At 44.5% G+C, this 16,997-nt stretch overlaps 1 protein-coding gene across 2 annotated transcripts; it reads right to left on the bottom strand.

The window, feature by feature from the left end:
• Nucleotides 1-6,606: 6,606 nt before the first annotated feature.
• Nucleotides 6,607-16,581, bottom strand: LOC310757044 (epidermal differentiation-specific protein-like). Of its 2 annotated transcripts, none has more exons than XM_083602152.1 (2): nt 16,316-16,581; nt 6,607-8,196 (listed from the first exon to the last, which is right to left on the bottom strand). In XM_083602152.1, the coding sequence occupies exon 2, from the start codon at nt 8,155-8,157 to the stop codon at nt 7,021-7,023; it is 1,137 nt and encodes a 378-aa protein (XP_083458278.1). In that variant the 5' UTR covers nt 8,158-8,196; nt 16,316-16,581; the 3' UTR covers nt 6,607-7,020. The 2 variants fall into 2 exon arrangements, with proteins under 2 accessions (XP_083458278.1, XP_083458277.1); XM_083602151.1 differs by having other exon boundaries at nt 6,607-8,199; nt 16,316-16,580.
• Nucleotides 16,582-16,997: the final 416 nt, after the last annotated feature.

The following is a 16,997-nucleotide window of genomic DNA, read 5'->3' as shown; positions in this document are numbered from 1 at the left end:
AATGGGTAGGGGGCAACGGGGATATCCTAGAGGGAACATTCCTCATATTATTGTACATGAGGCCTTCCAGAATAATTTAAGGAGGTGGACTCATTCCTTCGCATGTACAAATCCAGTCCTTTCACCGAAGTTGATTCAGCAGGCCCTGCAAGAGAGGGCTCCCAAGGCTGTAAACATTTTTATTTATTTTTTTGGGCCAAATGTCTGTGTCTTTTCCACAGAGTCATCAATGTCATGCCTTGTTGAGACCAAAGGTCTGTTTAATTTCATCAGGGAGGATTCTCCCCTCTCCTTGCGGAACATTTAACTAGGCCAAAGGTTACGACACGGCCAGGTCTCCGCCGGATCAATGATTGACAGCACTGAATCACCAAGTAGTGGTGACCTGACCCTTCCAAAGAGCAGAAAGGGGCCAACTTTCAGTTCCAGCGGCAACATCAAGAGACCCCATTAACTGCCTCCCTCCCCCATCGCAAGCTCAATGGGTGGACCAAGGCCCACAGAGGGAGTGGGGCTCAAGTGCAGAGTTGCTCTCCTTAACACCTGAATGAACAGCACAGACCTTTCCCCCTCTCTGGCAACTCCATGTGTTATTCTGCCGTGCACCTGAAACTCACATGATGCAATCGCTTGACAACCCCAGAGGGGTCATAGTTTAATACTAGCATGGTGCAAGCCAAGGGTCAACAGCGTGAGCAAGAAGAAACAGTGGGGACATTCAGGAGCCAGAGCAGTGAAATGACTTGTATTTTCTCGACGCTGTTCTTGACAATGTCCTGAAGAGGATCTGTAGAGCTGGAAGGAACCCCAAGGCTCAACTAGTCTTGATTCCCAGCATTGCAGGAATCGCAGGTGAAAGGATCCCTGACAGATGGCCACCTAGCCTCTGTTGATAAACCTTCAATGAAGGAGACTCCACCACCTTCCAAGGTAGTCTGTCCATGGCCACACAGCCTGTGGTGTAGCGTGGGCAAGGCTGGGAGAGCCATCACCCAGGGCACAGTCTGAGGGAGTCACAATCCTCACAATGCCCTGACACGTCACAAGCTGTTGCGTCCTTTTCACATCACCCTCCAGCTGGAGGGCACCATGAAGAAGAAGAGGAGGAGTTTGGATTTGATATCCCGCTTTATCACTACCTGAAAGAGTCTCAAAGCGGCTAACATTCTCCTTTCCCTTCCTCCCCCACAACAAAAACTCTGTGAGGTGAGTGGGACTGAGAGACTTCAGAGAAGTGTGACTAGCCCAAGGTCACCCAGCAGCTGCATGTGGAGGAGCGGGGAAGCGAACCCGGTTCACCAGATTACAAGTCTACCACTCTTAACCACTACACCACACTGGCACTATCAGAAGGACGCAACAGCTCACAGTGCCCTGCGAGCCCTGCACAGTTTTGGCGAGTCTCGCAAAGCAGCGCTGGGCTCTCAGGACCCCGCAAGGACGTCCCTCAAAGCAGGGCCACGTCAGCCGGCCGGACTCCCCACTGGGCAGGTGACACAGCATGACCCTGTTAAGGTCCAGTGGGCGGGGGTTGCTCCGGCGATGCCCCCTGCCTCCATGGTCTACACATCCACCCTGGGTACCCATGGGGAAGGCTCTGCCACTGCACACAGCTCTTACTGTCAGAAAGTTCAGGGTTGATTTAGCTTTCCCATTTGTAGTCTCTCTCTTTCTCAACTGGCATTTAATCCCAGGCGGGACCCATCCATGGTGAGAACTATCCATTTAATCCTACTGCGGTTTCCTGTTCTTGGATCTAGGTGCACTCATGATTCACGGTGCATCTTTTTTTTTTTTTAATAAATGTTTATTAGAGTTTTACAGAACATAAAAATCAAACACTACATATACCAACACAAAAAAAAAACAAAAAACAAAAAATTCACACATAATACAGAAAAAGAAAAAAGAAAAAAAAAACCACTTTTAACTTTCAAGATTTCGTATTCCTCTTTCCTGACCTCCTCACATCTCCCTTTTTTGTGTTCCTCTTTATTCCGTCAAATTCAGCAAATTCTAACCCTCTTTCAAATTTCATTTATAATTATAGGCTCCCACTTATTAAGTCTCTAGTTTCCCCTCTTTTTTTAACTCCTTTTTTCCCTATCTCCTTTAACCATATCCCAAATGCCATGTTACCTTTACATCCCACATCATTTTAACATTCAAACAGTTTACAATGTTTCTGTAGATAGTCTTTGAACTTTTTCCAGTCCTCTTCCATCATTTCTTCTCCCAGGTCTCGGATTCTGCCGGTCATTTCTGCCATCTCCATATAGTCTATCACTTGCGTCTGCCATTCTTCCACGGTGGGCAAATCTTGTGTCTTCCAATATTTGGCGAGAAGTATTCTTGCTGCTGTTGTTGCGTACATAAAAAATGTTCTGTCTTTCTTTGGCACCAATTGGCCGACTATGCCCAAGAGGAAGGCCTCTGGTTTCTTAGGAAAGGTAAATTTAAATACTTTCTTCAGTTCATTGTAGATCATTTCCCAGTAAGCCTTAACCTTTGGGCACGTCCACCAAAGATGAAAGAATGTTCCCTCAGCTTCTTTGCATTTCCAACACTTATTATCAGGCAGGTGATAAATTTTTGCAAGCTTAACTGGGGTCATGTACCACCTGTAAATCATTTTCATTATATTCTCCTTTAGGGCATTACATGCCGTAAACTTCATACCGGTGGTCCACAACTGTTCCCAGTCAGCAAACATAATGTTATGACCTATGTCTTGCGCCCATTTAATCATAGCTGATTTAACCGTTTCATCCTGCGTATTCCATTTTAACAGCAAATTATACATTCTAGACAAAGTCTTAATTTTCGGTTCTAACAATTCTAATTCCAACTTTGATTTTTCCACCTGGAAACCAATTTTTTTGTCCAAATTATAGGCCTCTCTTATTTGATAATAATGAAGCCAATCTCGCACTTTATCTTTTAGTTTCTCGAAGCTCTGCAATTTCAGTTTGTCTCCTTCTTGCTCCAAAATTTCCCAATATTTTGGCCATTTGGCCTCCATATTGAGCTTTTTCTGAGCCTTGGCTTCCATTGGCGACAGCCACCTTGGGGTTTTACTCTCCAATAAGTCTTTATATCTTATCCAGACATTAAACAGTGATTTCCTGACAATATGGTTTTTGAATACCTTATGTGCTTTAACCTTGTCGTACCATAAATATGCATGCCACCCAAAAACATTGTTGAAACCTTCTAAATCCAAAATGTCTGTGTTCTCAAGAAGTAGCCAATCTTTCAACCAGCAGAATGCTGCTGACTCATAATAAAGTTTAAGGTCTGGCAGGGCAAAGCCGCCTCTTTCCTTTGCATCAGTTAATATTTTAAATTTTATTCTTGGCTTCTTGCCCTGCCAGACAAATCTAGAAATGTCTCTCTGCCACTTCTTGAAACAGTCCATCTTGTCCAAAATTTGCAATGTTTGAAACAAAAATAACATTTTTGGCAATACATTCATCTTTATAGCTGCAATTCGTCCCAACAAGGAAAGCCTCAATCTAGACCAAATTTCTAAATCTTTTTAAACTTCTGACCAACATTTCTCATAATTGTCCTTAAATAAATTCAAATTTTTCGCAGTCAAATTGATCCCTAGGTATTTCACTTTTTTAACCACAGTTAAACCTGATTAATTCTGAAACCTTTCTTTTTCCATTGCTGTTAAATTCTTCTCTAGTACTTTAGTTTTTAACTTATTCAATCTAAATCCTGCCACCTGACCAAATTCTTGAATCAGTTCTAAAACTCTTTTTGTACTAGATTCTGGCTCCTGTAATGTCAAAACCAGATCGTCTGCAAAAGCTTTCAATTTGTATTGTTTGGCTCCGACCTGAATTCCTTTAATAGACCGGTCCCTCCTAATCATATTCAGCAGCACCTCCAGGACCGAAATAAATAATAATGGGGAAATAGGGCACCCCTGCCGTGTTCCTTTTTCTATCTTAAATTCTTCCGTCACCACATTGTTAACTATCAGTTTTGCCTTCTGTTCTGAATAGATTGCTTCTATACCATTTTCAAACCCCTGTCCCACTCCCATCCCTTTAAGATTTTTCTTCATAAAATTCCAAGAAATATTATCAAAGGCCTTCTCCGCATCAATAAAAATTAACACTGCTTTTGTGTTAATATTCATTTGCAACAATTCCAGAATATCAGTTATGTTCCTCGTATTATCAGACAGATGTCTGCCTGGGAGAAAGCCTGCCTGGTCCTTATGTATTACTTCAGCTAACACTTTTTTAAATCTATTAGCCAAAATATTTGCGAAAATTTTATAATCCACATTTAAAAGGGAAATGGGACGGTAGTTCTTTAGTTGTGTCTTTTCAGTTTCTGTTTTTGGTATCAATGTGATGTATGCTTCCTTCCACGACTCTGGCGCCTTCTTCCCCTCCATAATCTCGTTGCAAACCTCCTTTAATGGTTGAATTAAATGATCTTTCAAAGTCCTGTAATATTTGGAGGTTAATCCATCCGGCCCTGGAGACTTGCCCAGTTGCATGTTCTGAATAGCACCTTCAACCTCAGATTCTGTAATTTTATAGTTTAATGTTATGATTCACGGTGCATCTTAAGGTCCTCTGTGCAATCCCGTGGGCTCGAAATTCTTTCTGACAAACTCAACAAACGGGGACGCTTCTCGTTTTAGCAATCCTTCTCAGAAACCCCATACAATATCCTGTTCGTTTCCCAATTCTTGTGCCAGCCGCCCAATTACTTAAGCCTACGTGGGATCAGAATTTTGAGTCATCTGCCTTTTGTTCCGTTTGACGTTTGCACAACCAGGTGAGTGCAAAATTGGGGTGAGAATTAGCACAGTGGGGAGAGCAGGAAGCTCAGCACAGAGAGATGGGTGCAAGTGAGCACTTTTATATTGCCAGGAACAAAGAATGCTATGCTCTCCAATATTCCTGAGATGAAAATAGGGGCATTTCTCACTAACCTCCCCCCCCCCAAAAAAAGGATGAGTGCCACCACCACATGGAACACAGCACACTTTCCACTGTCCTGAGAAAAACCCTTAATCCCCATTTAATTTTATTGTTTTGTAGTTTTACAAAAAGAAAAAACACACACATGCCAATAAATAAATTTTAGAAAGGGTCAAGATTAGATGCAGATGCACAAAGCACTTTTATTTTATTTTAAATCAAGACTCCTTGTGCTCCTCTCCTCCTTTCTTCCTGGAAAGCAGATGGCAGAGAAAAATCTCAGTTCTTTTTGACCAGGGGTGGCGAACCTGTGGTCTTCCAGATACAGCTCCCATCAGCCCCAGACCAGCATAACCAATGGCCTGGGATGATGGGAGTTGTAGTCCAACACCGTTGGGTGGGCCAGAAGTTGCTCAGTCCTGTTTCAGACCCATTGCTACCCAGCGTGACAGTGAAGTTGTCTCTCCCAAGCAGATGCATGGTCAAAGGAAGGCAGTCAGGACATTAAAAAACAAACAAACCAGAGAATCCTAGAATTGACAGGTGACCATTAAGAGTCTTCTGTAACCTGTGCTCACTTGCTCGAACCATTAGGATTTGGTTTTATTGCTTTCATTGCTGATGTGGTGCACCTTAAATGCTCATGCTCTTCACCTCTGGTGCAACCAGACACCCTGGATTATGTACAGTGGTACCTTGGTTCTCAAATGCCTTGGTCCTCAAACAACTTGGAACCCAAACGCTGCAAACCCAGAAGTAAGTGTTCCAGCTTGCAAACTTTTTCCAGAAGCCAAACGTGCTCCGTTTTTAGTGTTACGCTTACGATTTGAATGCCACAGTTCCGTTTTGAGTGTTACGATGAGGTCTGTTTGTTTTTGCTATTTATTTTGCATTTTTGTTTTGCAGCTCTTTTTCGTTTTGTTCTTGTGACTGCGTGGAACCCAGTTCAGCTACTGATCAATTGATTGTATGACTGCAGTACATTGTTTATTGCTTTCATTTTATGGATCAACGGTCTCATCAGATAGTAAAATTCATGTTAAGTTGGTGTTTTAGGGGTTGTTTTTCAAAGTCTGGAACGGATTAATCCATTTTGCATTACTTTCTATGGGAAGGCGCACCTTGGTTTTGGAAGGCTTTGGTTTTGGAACGGACCTCCAGAACGGATGAAGTTTGAGAACCAAGGTACCACAGTAGTCCATTTCTTTGGGTAGGTAAAGTCATTGGAAATTGCTTTATCCTGAGTCATCACTCCATCTAGCCCAGTATTACCCCTACAATCACTGGCAATAGCCCTCCAGAGCTTCAGCCGAAATCCTTGCCCAGCCCTGTTGTCTGGCAATGCCAGGAATTGAACCTGGGACCGTCTGCATCCAAAGCACGGGCTCTGTCTCCTGAGCTATGGCCTTTCTTCTTGGTCCTGCCACCTTTGACCTAGATAGCCTTGCTTCTATTCTACTGCTGCTATTCTAGGACTGGTACTGGAAAGCCCAGGATTAAAGAGACGCCTCAACTAATCTTCCTCCAAGGTGGGCCATTCCCTGACCATCTCCTGCCAGATAAGCATAAATATACTGTGGAGAGGCAGTTCAGTAGACTCATTCTTGGCTTTGTTATTGTCTGCTGGAAGATCCTTGAGAAAAGACTTGAGTCGTTATTCGTTTATTCATTTATTTACATTTTGTTAGTCAACCTCATGTGTTTTTCAACATGGAAGTTGCCCTCTGAACTACCACAATAGCTTACTCCCATGCAATGCTATCTTCAACCCTTCTCTAAACCAACCCTACAAACCCAGAAACCATCACCGTGCCCAACGATAACAGCCTAGCAGAGACGCAGAACCTGTGGCCACCCAGACGTTGCAGGTCTACAACTCCCATCATCCCCTGACCGCTGGTTATGCCAGCTGAGGAGGATGAAGGTTGGGAGTCTAGCCACACCTGGAGGCCACAGGTCCCACACCCTTGAAATAAGACTTTCCCCTTCACCCACAGAGTATGATATGGGAGTGGCCACCCCACTGAGGTCCTCGGACAACACCAAAAAAGCTCATTCAGGCAGGGGTTTAGGATCTCTCCCCAGATGTTCCTGGTTCAGGCTGAGCCTGGAAATGCTCCCTTGTTTCCACACGAGAAGGTTGGGTGAAGGCGTCACCCTGCGCTGCTGAGGCAGGCTTCATGGTGTACCTGGTGCTGATGGTGCGTCCAGACACACACCGGTACTCCGCATGCTCTTTCCTTTCCTTCCCATTCTGGCAGATGGTCAGCTCCACCGGCACCGAGGTGGTGGTCTCCTTCTTGACCACGTGGATCGTGAGCTGGGTGCAAGGAGGGATCTTGGCAGGCAACATAACCTCCACCTTCTCGCTGGTGGTGGTCGACTCGTGCTTCCCTTTCTCCACCGCCAAGACGTTGGCACCTCCCACGGTGACCTGGAAGGAGAAGCCAAGCTTGAGGGACGTGGTGTTGCTGAAGTGGAAGCTCTGGATGACGGTGGCGTTGTACTCCCGGCAAGTGTTGGCGGTGAACGCTTGCTCGTACTCGGTGCAGTTGGTTCCCACAATCTCGTCAATCAGAATGTCCTTCTCGTCCTCCACTTTCTTCTGGTCCCACAAGAGCTTGGCGGTGACGATGGGCCGGCCGGCCTGCAGGGGGCGCAAGTGGGACAAGCTGTCGTCAAAGTCAAGCTCTGTTTTGTAGTCGTGGACACGCTCCCCGGGCCAGGCGATGTGGTACCACCCGCCACGGTTCGGGTGCTTATATAGGAGCCAGGTGCCGCTCTGCACCACGTGGGAAGAGACCCGGTCATTGAAGTAGCCGTAGGTGAGGTTGGTTTCTTCCTTCACCACTTTCTTCTGTCCCTCATAGTTGGGGAGTTCGTAGAGGGTGATCTGGGGGTTGGAGAGATCGTAGTGGACCAGCCGGAGGGAGGAGATTTTGTTGCTCCTGTCGATCTCTTCATAATCCCCTTCCTCAAAAGCAAAGCCATCGCCCTCAAACTTGGAGGCTTTGTAGGCGACCCAAGGCTGTCCAATCACCTTCAGGGAGGAGATGCAATCGCCAAAATCCAGGTCGTGAAGGTCAGGGATGTCGCAGGTGAACTCTTTGCTGAGCCCCTGAAAATTGGCCTTGTCGTACACAATTATCTTGTTCACGCTGGGCTGTCTGGCAGACATCGCAACCTCTGCAGGAGCGTCTCCCATGGCAAATGGGAGTCAGAAACGGTGTTGCCCAAGTCTCCACTGCTAGAAGGGAAAGTGGAAAGATTTACTTTCTTGGTTCGATTGTACCAATTGCACATGGAAACAAGGACCTTTGCATGCATCTGCATGGGGCAACTTTTCTCCCTCTTCCTCCAAATCCTTCTAAAAATAATAATCTTATGTTTTTGGTGAAAATAGAGCCACATTCACGCCATACATTGAAAGTATTATGATACTACTTTAAACCCTAGTGGCTTCCCCCAAAGAATTATGGGAGCTGTGGTTTGTTAAAGGTGTTAGGAGATCCCTATTCCCCTCACAATTCCCAGAGTTCCTTGTGAAAAGAAGAGGACTGCTAAACTACTCTGTGAGGGGAATAGGGATCTCCTGACAACTCTCAGTACCTTTAACAAACTACAGCTCCCAGAATGCTTTGGGGGAAGCCACAAGTGTTTAAAGTAGTATCATAATGCTTTCAATGTATGGCATGAATGTGGCCTTGGTCCTCACCCCTAACTAAAATACAGTGGTACCTTGGGTTAAGTACTCAATTAGTTCCGGAGGTCCGTTCTTAACCTGAAACTGTTCTTAACCTGAAGCACCACTTTAGCTAATGGGACCTCCACTCCAGCTGCTGTCGTGGCACCGCCGGAGCACGATTTCCATTCTCATCCTGAAGCAAAGTTCTTAACCTGAGGTAATATTTCTGGGTTAGCGGAGTCTGTAACCTGAAGCGTATGTAACCTGAAGCATATGTAACCCGAGGTACCACTGTACACCCATTTGTAACTGAAATGTACAAAAGTGCAAAAGCCCTCATCTGTTGTTACCTTTGCCACCATTCCCACCCAACCGTCGTTGTCTTTTTCCGTTGTCAGTAGACAGACAGGATTAAGATATTTTACGGTGCAGCAGCATCTAGGCCACATTGTACCATAAACTGAGATTACATTTCAAACTGTCCTCTCCATTCAGTACATGCATCAAACTTTCTTCTGTCAACATACCAGATCCAAACAGTTTCCATGGCCTAAAAAAAAAGAGACCAGCCAAGATGACACACAAATTAACATATCATTGAAGTGAGGCTAATAGTATTGATGGGAGAGAAATTTGATTAAGTTCTCATACAAAGGCAAATCTACCTAATACACAAATCAAAACACACTCATCCTTTGAATATTCACGCTTCTCTGAATTTTGCAACACAGCTCTCAGCTGAGGAACGTGTGCAAGTATGTGAATGCTAAAGTATGCATTAAAATGCATATATTAGTGGGATAACATGCAAAAATGCATTGTATTAGGGAACATTTTGGAGGTCCCAGGTCGCAAGGTGGTTAGATTGATCTCAACTAGGGCCAGGGCCTTTTCAGTACTGGCCCCGACTTGGTGGAACGCTCTGTCACAAGAGACTAGGGCCCTGCGGGACTTGACATCTTTCCGCAGGGCCTGTAAGACAGAGCTGTTCCACCTGGCCTTTGGTTTGGACTCAGTCTGACCCTTACGTCTCCCTCCCCTTATGGTTTTGATCTATGGGCTACTTTTAAAATAAGGCTGCATTTTAAATTGCATTTTAACTTTTATTTTAACTTGGTGTTTTTTTCCTATTATGTTTTTACTGTAATTTTACTGGTGTTAGCCGCCCTGAGCCCAGCTCTGGCTGGGGAGGGCTGGGTATAAATAAAATTTATTTTTATTATTGTTGTTGTTGTCTGGCCGGGGAGGGCGGGGTATAAATAGAATTTGTTGTTGTTGTTGTTGTTAACATTGCAAAATTATGTATATTAGGAGAAAATTATACTAATATGCTGGCGAATGTCCATGTCGCCTTAAAAATAAATAAATAAATCACAAACTCAAGGAAACAGGAAACTGAGAGAAACTGCAATGGTCAGTTTCACCCATTCCTCGCCCACAAATACAGATCAGATGGCTCAGCGCACAGAAATAATTGGTAAGCGTTTTTTAAAATCTGGATGCTAAAGAAATGCTGGTTTCATAGCTAAGAGCAGTGGGGCCTTCCATTTAGCTGGCGAGGATGGGCCCTGCGTCCAATTATTGGGACCAAATCTAAAGGATTATGTCGGACATAACATTATGTTGGCTGACTGGGAACAGTTGTGGACCACAGGTATGAAATTTACGGCATGTAATGCCTTAAGAGAGAATATTATGAAAATGATATACAGGTGGTACATGACACCAGTCAAGCTTGCAAAAATTTATCATTTGCCCGATAATAAATGTTGGAAATGTAAAGAAAATGAAGGTACATTCTTTCACCTTTGGTGGACGTGCCCAAGGATAAAGGCTTTCTGGGAGATGATATATAATGAAATGAAAAAGGTATTTAAATATACCTTCTTGAAGAAACCAGAGGTCTTTCTCCTGGGCATGGTCGGCCAATTGGTGCCAAAGAAGGATAGAACTTTCTTTATGTATGCTACAGCAGCAGCAAGAATACTCATCGCAAAGTATTGGAAGACACAAGATTTACCCACTCTGGAAGAATGGCAGATGAAAGTGATAGACTATATGGAACTGGCGGAAATGACTGGCAGAATCAGAGACAGGGAGAAGAGTTGGTGGAAGAAGATTGGAAGAAATTCAAAGACTATTTGCAGAAACATTGTAAAATTAATGAATGTTAAAATGATGTTGGATTGAAATTAAGTGGCCTTAGCAACAGGGTTAATAAGAATATGTAAAAATGGATTGATAACGGATGAAAATATAAAGTTATAATATGTTGAGATATAGAGTTAAGATAAAAGAAAGAGGGTAAGGATTTGCTGAATTTACCATGTGAACGGGAATACAAAAAAGGGAGGTGTGAGGAGGTCGGGGAAATAAGTAAACGAAATTTAAGATATGAAAAGATTGATTTGTTTTTAACTATTTTTTTATTCATTTTTTCTGTATTTTGTATTTTTTTTTTAGGTATTTTTGTACTCTTTGTATTTTTTCTCTCTCTTTCTTTTTGTTTTCTTTCTTATTCTGTAACTTTCTTCTTTTTGTAAAACTTTAATAAATATCTTAAAAAAACAATTATTGGGACCAAATCAAGGTGTGTGTAGAAAGTGGAGAGACACACGTTTTCTCTCCTGCTTTCCTAATGCTAGAACTCTGTGCTATCTAACGAAGCTTTGTGTTATCTAACGAAACATTGGAAGTTTCAGGACAGACCTCTGTACTCACTCCCGCAATGGCTTTGTCCTCCGTTCACATTTGGAGGCAATGCACCTTTGAAAACCAGCAATCTTGTCTGCAAGAACAGTGCTGTCGCACTCAGGACCTGCTTACAGGTTTCCTGTGGACAAGGGTGAGAACAGGAAGCTGGGCTTGACAGGCCAGTGGTACCTCGGGTTACGTACTTAATTCATTCTGGAGGTCCGTTCTTAACCTGAAACTGTTCTTAACCTGAAGCACCACTTTAGCTAATGGGGCCTCCTGCTGCTGCCGCGCCGCTGGAGCACGATTTCTGTTCTCATCCTGAAGCAAAGTTCTTAACCTGAGGTACTATTTCTGGGTTAGCGGAGTCTGTAACCTGAAGCGGATGTAACCTGAAGCGTATGTAACCCGAGGTACCACTGTATTATGTTCTTATGCTATGCTGCTTTTTTAAAAATCTGAATTTCTGAGCTGCCAAGGAAGCAGCAGCTTGTGGCGCAGGCAGGGAGCTGAGGAGAGACTTTTGTAGTACAGTGATACCTCGGGTTACATACGTTTCAGGTTACATACGCTTCAGGTTACAGACTCCGCTAACCCAGAAATATTACCTCAGGTTAAGAACTTTGCTTCAGGATGAGAACAGAAATCATGTTCTGGCAGCGCGGCAGCAGCGGGAGGCCCCATTAGCTAAAGTGGTGCTTCAGGTTAAGAACAGTTTCAGGTTAAGAACGGACCTCTGGAACAAATTAAGTACTTAACCTGAGGTACCACTGTATATTTAATGATCAGGTAGGGTTGCTCTTTTTCAAAAAGTAAAGACCAGAACACCCTGAAAGTTGTTGTTTCCCCCCCCTAAAAAAAACCACAAAAATTGTTGAGCCAAAAAAAAAAAGAAGAAATTTTTTTGATTGACTTGCCTAAGATGGGGACGTCAATCCCGCCTTTGAAATCCCAGTAATGTCTGGCAGCCCTATGATTAAGACTACTGAGCATGGGAGGGGAAGATTAGTCAAGTAATGACTAGCAAATCGTTCAAAATTGCCTCTTGAGGGGACTGCATAGGAATCAGGAAAGCTTACTAGTTGTTGCAAACGGCTCACTATCACCTTCTTGAGAGTTTCCTGGAACATCTGCTTGGCCATTTTGTGGAGACCAAAAGGCTGCGCTTGGTACACACTCTTGGCTGTTCTTCCCACTTTCTAAAAGGATTCTGTCCGTGTTAACCCTGTAGCAATGATGCAGCCGAATACATTTCACCAGAGAGGAAGGTGATCTGAGCCTTGTGACAGATGTGAACCCGTTCCCCCTGTATTGCAATGCTTGGATTGAAACAGTCTGGATATCTTCTGCGTTGCCACTTCGGCTACAGACACAGCACACTTCTGAAGCACCTTTTAGTCTCTCCCCTCCCAGAAAGGAATAATGGGAACTGTAGCTTACTCTTGGTGCAGAACTACAGTTCCCAGCACCCTTAAAGGTAAAGGGACCCCTGACCATTAGGTCCAGTCGTGGCCGACTCTGGGGTTGCAGCGCTCATCTCGCTTTATTGGCCGAGGGAGCTGGCGTACAGCTTCCGGGTCATGTGGCCAGCATGACTAAGCTGCTTCTGGCGAACCAGAGCAGCGCACGGAAACGCCGTTTACCTTCCTGCCAGAGTGGTACCTATTTATCTACTTGCACTTTGACGTGGTTTCAAACTGCTAGGTGGGCAGGAGCATGGACCGAGCAACGGGAGCTCACCCTGTCGTGGGGGCCAACCTTCTGATTGGCAAGTCCTAGGCTCTGTGGTTTAACCCACAGCGCCACCTGCATCCCTTAGCAAACTATAATTCCCATGATTCTTTGGGGCCGGCACTGCTTTAAATGTATGTTGTTTACAAAGCCATTTAGATTTACAACCCAATGAGCTTAGGGCTCCAAGGAAGAAACCAACCTACTCCTTCGCAGATATTGAAGGCTCAATGTATCAGAGCCAGTTTCACCTATTACATTACCCATGTTCGCCGCGCAGCCCCCCTGAACTCAGGACTCCAGTTAATTTCTAGGTGGAAAGAAGTGAGGCTGAATGCCATCCCCCACTCCTTGCTTTGGGTCAACAGATGCAAACGCAAAACCCAATGTATTGCACCCCTTCTAAGTTTTGGAAAATGTAAGCGCCTGGTGTGGGAGAACATGGGCATGTCACAAGAAGCAGAAATCAGGATATGATTATGATAGTGAAGCATTCAGACAACCATGTCTCCCTTGATTCAGAGGACTATAACAGAACTACCGTCGTACCTTGGTTTTCAAACAGCTTAATTCTCAAACGTTTTGGCTCCCAAACGCTGCAAACCCGGAAGTGACTGTTCTGGTTTGCAAACTATTTTTGGAAGCCGAACATCCGACGGGGCTTCTGCAGTTTCTGATTGGCTGCAGGAGCTTCCTGCGGCCAATCAGAAGCCGTGCTTTGGTTTCCAAACGTTTTGGAAGTCGAATGGACTTCTGGAAAGCTGTTCGACTTCCAAGGTACAGCTGTTCTTCCCCCCTCCCCAAGCCACTCCACACCAAAAAAATGTATCATATTTATCCATAGCCTTTTAGCAAATTTGTTGTGGCATTTCTTTTTTGTGGAACAGAGCCTTTTTGAAATAAGTAATATAAGTGATGCAAAATATTCCTAGGACTCATTCACACAACCACAGAAAATGCAGGTTACGTGGCTGCACAGGTAAACCCAACTCTACCTCATGCTGAGCACATGCCCCAAAACAATATTTACTGCACCGATGCTCTTGGCTGCTTTCCACTGACTCGGGAAATGTGTGTTAGGTTTCGAGCCGGATAAGTTCATGAGCAATGACCTGACTCCTTCCCTGGATGAGCCGCAGATTCCTCACCCTGCTTGAGTTTCCAACATGCCAATTTGGGTGTGTGAGTAAACCAAGCCATCTTCTTGGCACTACCCGCCTTGGCTGGTTCTCACCCGAGGGCGCCAAGAAAGCCTGGCGAGGCAACTTATGGTCGTTTCAAACAGGTCATCAAGTAATAAACCTAATGACTGCAGGATTAGCATGTCCCAAACTCCCACTTGGTTCCCGGCCCCAGAGGCTCAGATTCAAGCATGAGGTAGGCAATGGGTTTGTAAAACAGCAGAAAGGAAGACCAAACTGAAGTTACCAAGTGCTCCCACCACCAGGCACCTAATTCTTCCTCTCCCATCAGGGATCAAATGCTCTATCGTTGTGTTTTAATTGTTGTAATAACAGCGCTGGTTCTCTTGGTTTTTCATTTTTCCAATATCAAATTCAGTTTTCCACATTCCAGCAGCAAGTTTGCAATTAAGAAAAATAACCCTCTTGAAAATCCATCAGTGTTTTAGATCGAATTTCTCCCAGTACACACATTTAGGGGTAGCTTTGACTAATGTAACACATTCTGGCAAGCAATTTTCATGAACATATTCATTTTCATGCAGGACTTCCCCTAATATTTTCTTTGGGGGGGGGAGGTAAACATTGGTTGGATGAGTGCATTGCAAAATTCAGATACATGCAAATTTCAAAAGGATTATTAAGTTTCAGTTCAAACCTCAAATGCAGATTTGATAGATTCACCTTTGAATATGAACTGAGTTGAGTTTCTCCTCCATCCCTACTTCCAATATACTATTTGAAATTATAGTTGTGGGGGGGGTGTGTGGACCAAATCTTTCCCCACTCTCTCCCTCTTCCTTTGACTTTCAAGTAACTACACAACATTGCAGAGAGCTTCTCAATGAGGTGGCAGTGAACTATAGTTGGTTCGGTTAATTTCTCTGCAGGCAAAGAGCAAAATTATTATTATTATTTTTTAAAGTTTAAAAAAATATTTCCTGCATTTAACAAAGGCTCAAGATACTGGTTTCCTAAGCTTCTTTCGCTAAAATGATACACAAACATAATCACTCCCTCTAATACCAAACTCAGGGTGGGGTGGGTGCCGACAAAACTGTATCTAAAATAGCACCACCGAGAAGCAGAAGGGTGGTATAAGCATGCTCAGAGGAACACGAAGTTTGCATTATTATTATTATTTTAAATTGGGATGGGTGACGACCAAGCTTGCTCAGGAGTAATGGTTAAAGTAAAATGTCTGTTTGCACACTGTACAAAAGTGTAAACAATGCTGAAAACCCCAATAAGCTATAGATAACAAAAACAGAAAATGGGGGTGGGTGGGGTGAAACATTCCACCCTAGAGAACGGCATAGCCGGCTGGCGGAACCCCAAACAGAGCATTCCTGTTAGGTGAGGCTACCCTGCAACATTTTGTTGCAGATCCCACTCGTATGTCCTGTTTTTAGGACTTATATCCCTGTGCTGGTCTCCCTCTCTTCTGCGGCACACGTTGCCCAAGTGTTCCAAATGCTGTGAAAGCTGAAAACCAGAACGATCTACATCAAGGAGAACATTTCCGCGCATGTTAAAAGTGTGCAGGTTGACACAGAACAGCAATTCAGCCCATCACCTACGAACTAGAAGCCGCTGGTCCAAATCTCAGCAGCGATCTTAATGTGGGAGGGGGCATGCAGAACTTGGCATCTCAGCTTTTCACCCTGTGCTCAAAGCATAGCTGTCAACCTTCCCTTTTTTTGCAGGAAATTCCCTTATCCCAGCGCCATTTCCCGCTGCTATCCCGGATTGTTAGATATCCCATAATCTATCCCCGGGACAGGTGAGGCTGCTGATCCCTTATTTTCAAATCTGAAAGTTGACACCTATGGCTCAAAGACTGAATCAAGATTACTCTAATATTGTACTCCATGAATCTGAGAAAAAAATAACAAAATGCAAATGGCTGGGTAAATTTGGATGGACTCTTCGGTTCCTTTGCTGTGCGGTAAGCGACCCTGCTCAAAAATCACCAGGCTGAATTAGCCAGACTGTTAGCAACCCACCACAAAGTTCACAGGACACCCTCTCCCCACCCCTAAACCCCATTTCAGGTAGGTGGCATGGCTTACCCGAGACGACTGGCATCGACAGCTTTGTGTCTTAAAAAATGACCGTCCCAGCACAAGAAGTGTTTATATCCCCGTGTTACAAACACACCCCTTTTAAATGGGGCGTTGAAGGCTGGGCTTTGATCTTGTCAGGACTTGAAGAGCAAAACTACAGGTTTTATCGGCCTCACGCCAACAGCAGACACATCCCACACATCTCGGGGAGCCAGATTCTCCCTCGCCCTGGGCGTGCAACAATCACGTCACACAAACTCTTGGCCACTTCCTTAGCAGGGCGACTACCACAGATTGCGGTAGGCTTGGCTTGTGACCTCGTCCCAACTTTTCCTCCCACCGGACGCTACCCCAGCGAAGGCTCTAGGGACAACTCCCTCCTCTTCATCAACCTGTGTGCAACCACAGATGATGAAGAACAGGTTGAATCAGTCTCAAAAGCTTGTGCAACTCCAAGTCAATCGCTGCAGCTGTTTCCAGGTGTTGTTGCAACAGCGCCAGTTAATTCCCTTCACACCCTTGGGAAGGTTTACCACTGCAACTTTGAAGGAAGCAGGAAAGGCTTCACGCAGACTTCCAGGATGCAAGAGACCAAACTTGCTAGCCCAGAGTTTGGTCAGAGCAGATCAAGCTTTCCCGTGCTATGAATTACAGCGTGACATGGTGCTTAGTGTGTCAGGCAAGGGAC

Source organism: Podarcis filfolensis (assembly GCF_964270895.1).
Source record: "Podarcis filfolensis genome assembly, chromosome: 2".
NCBI lineage: Eukaryota > Metazoa > Chordata > Lepidosauria > Squamata > Lacertidae > Podarcis > Podarcis filfolensis.
Note: the sequence above shows the minus strand (reverse complement) of the source record. Positions and strands in the feature narration are given on the sequence as shown.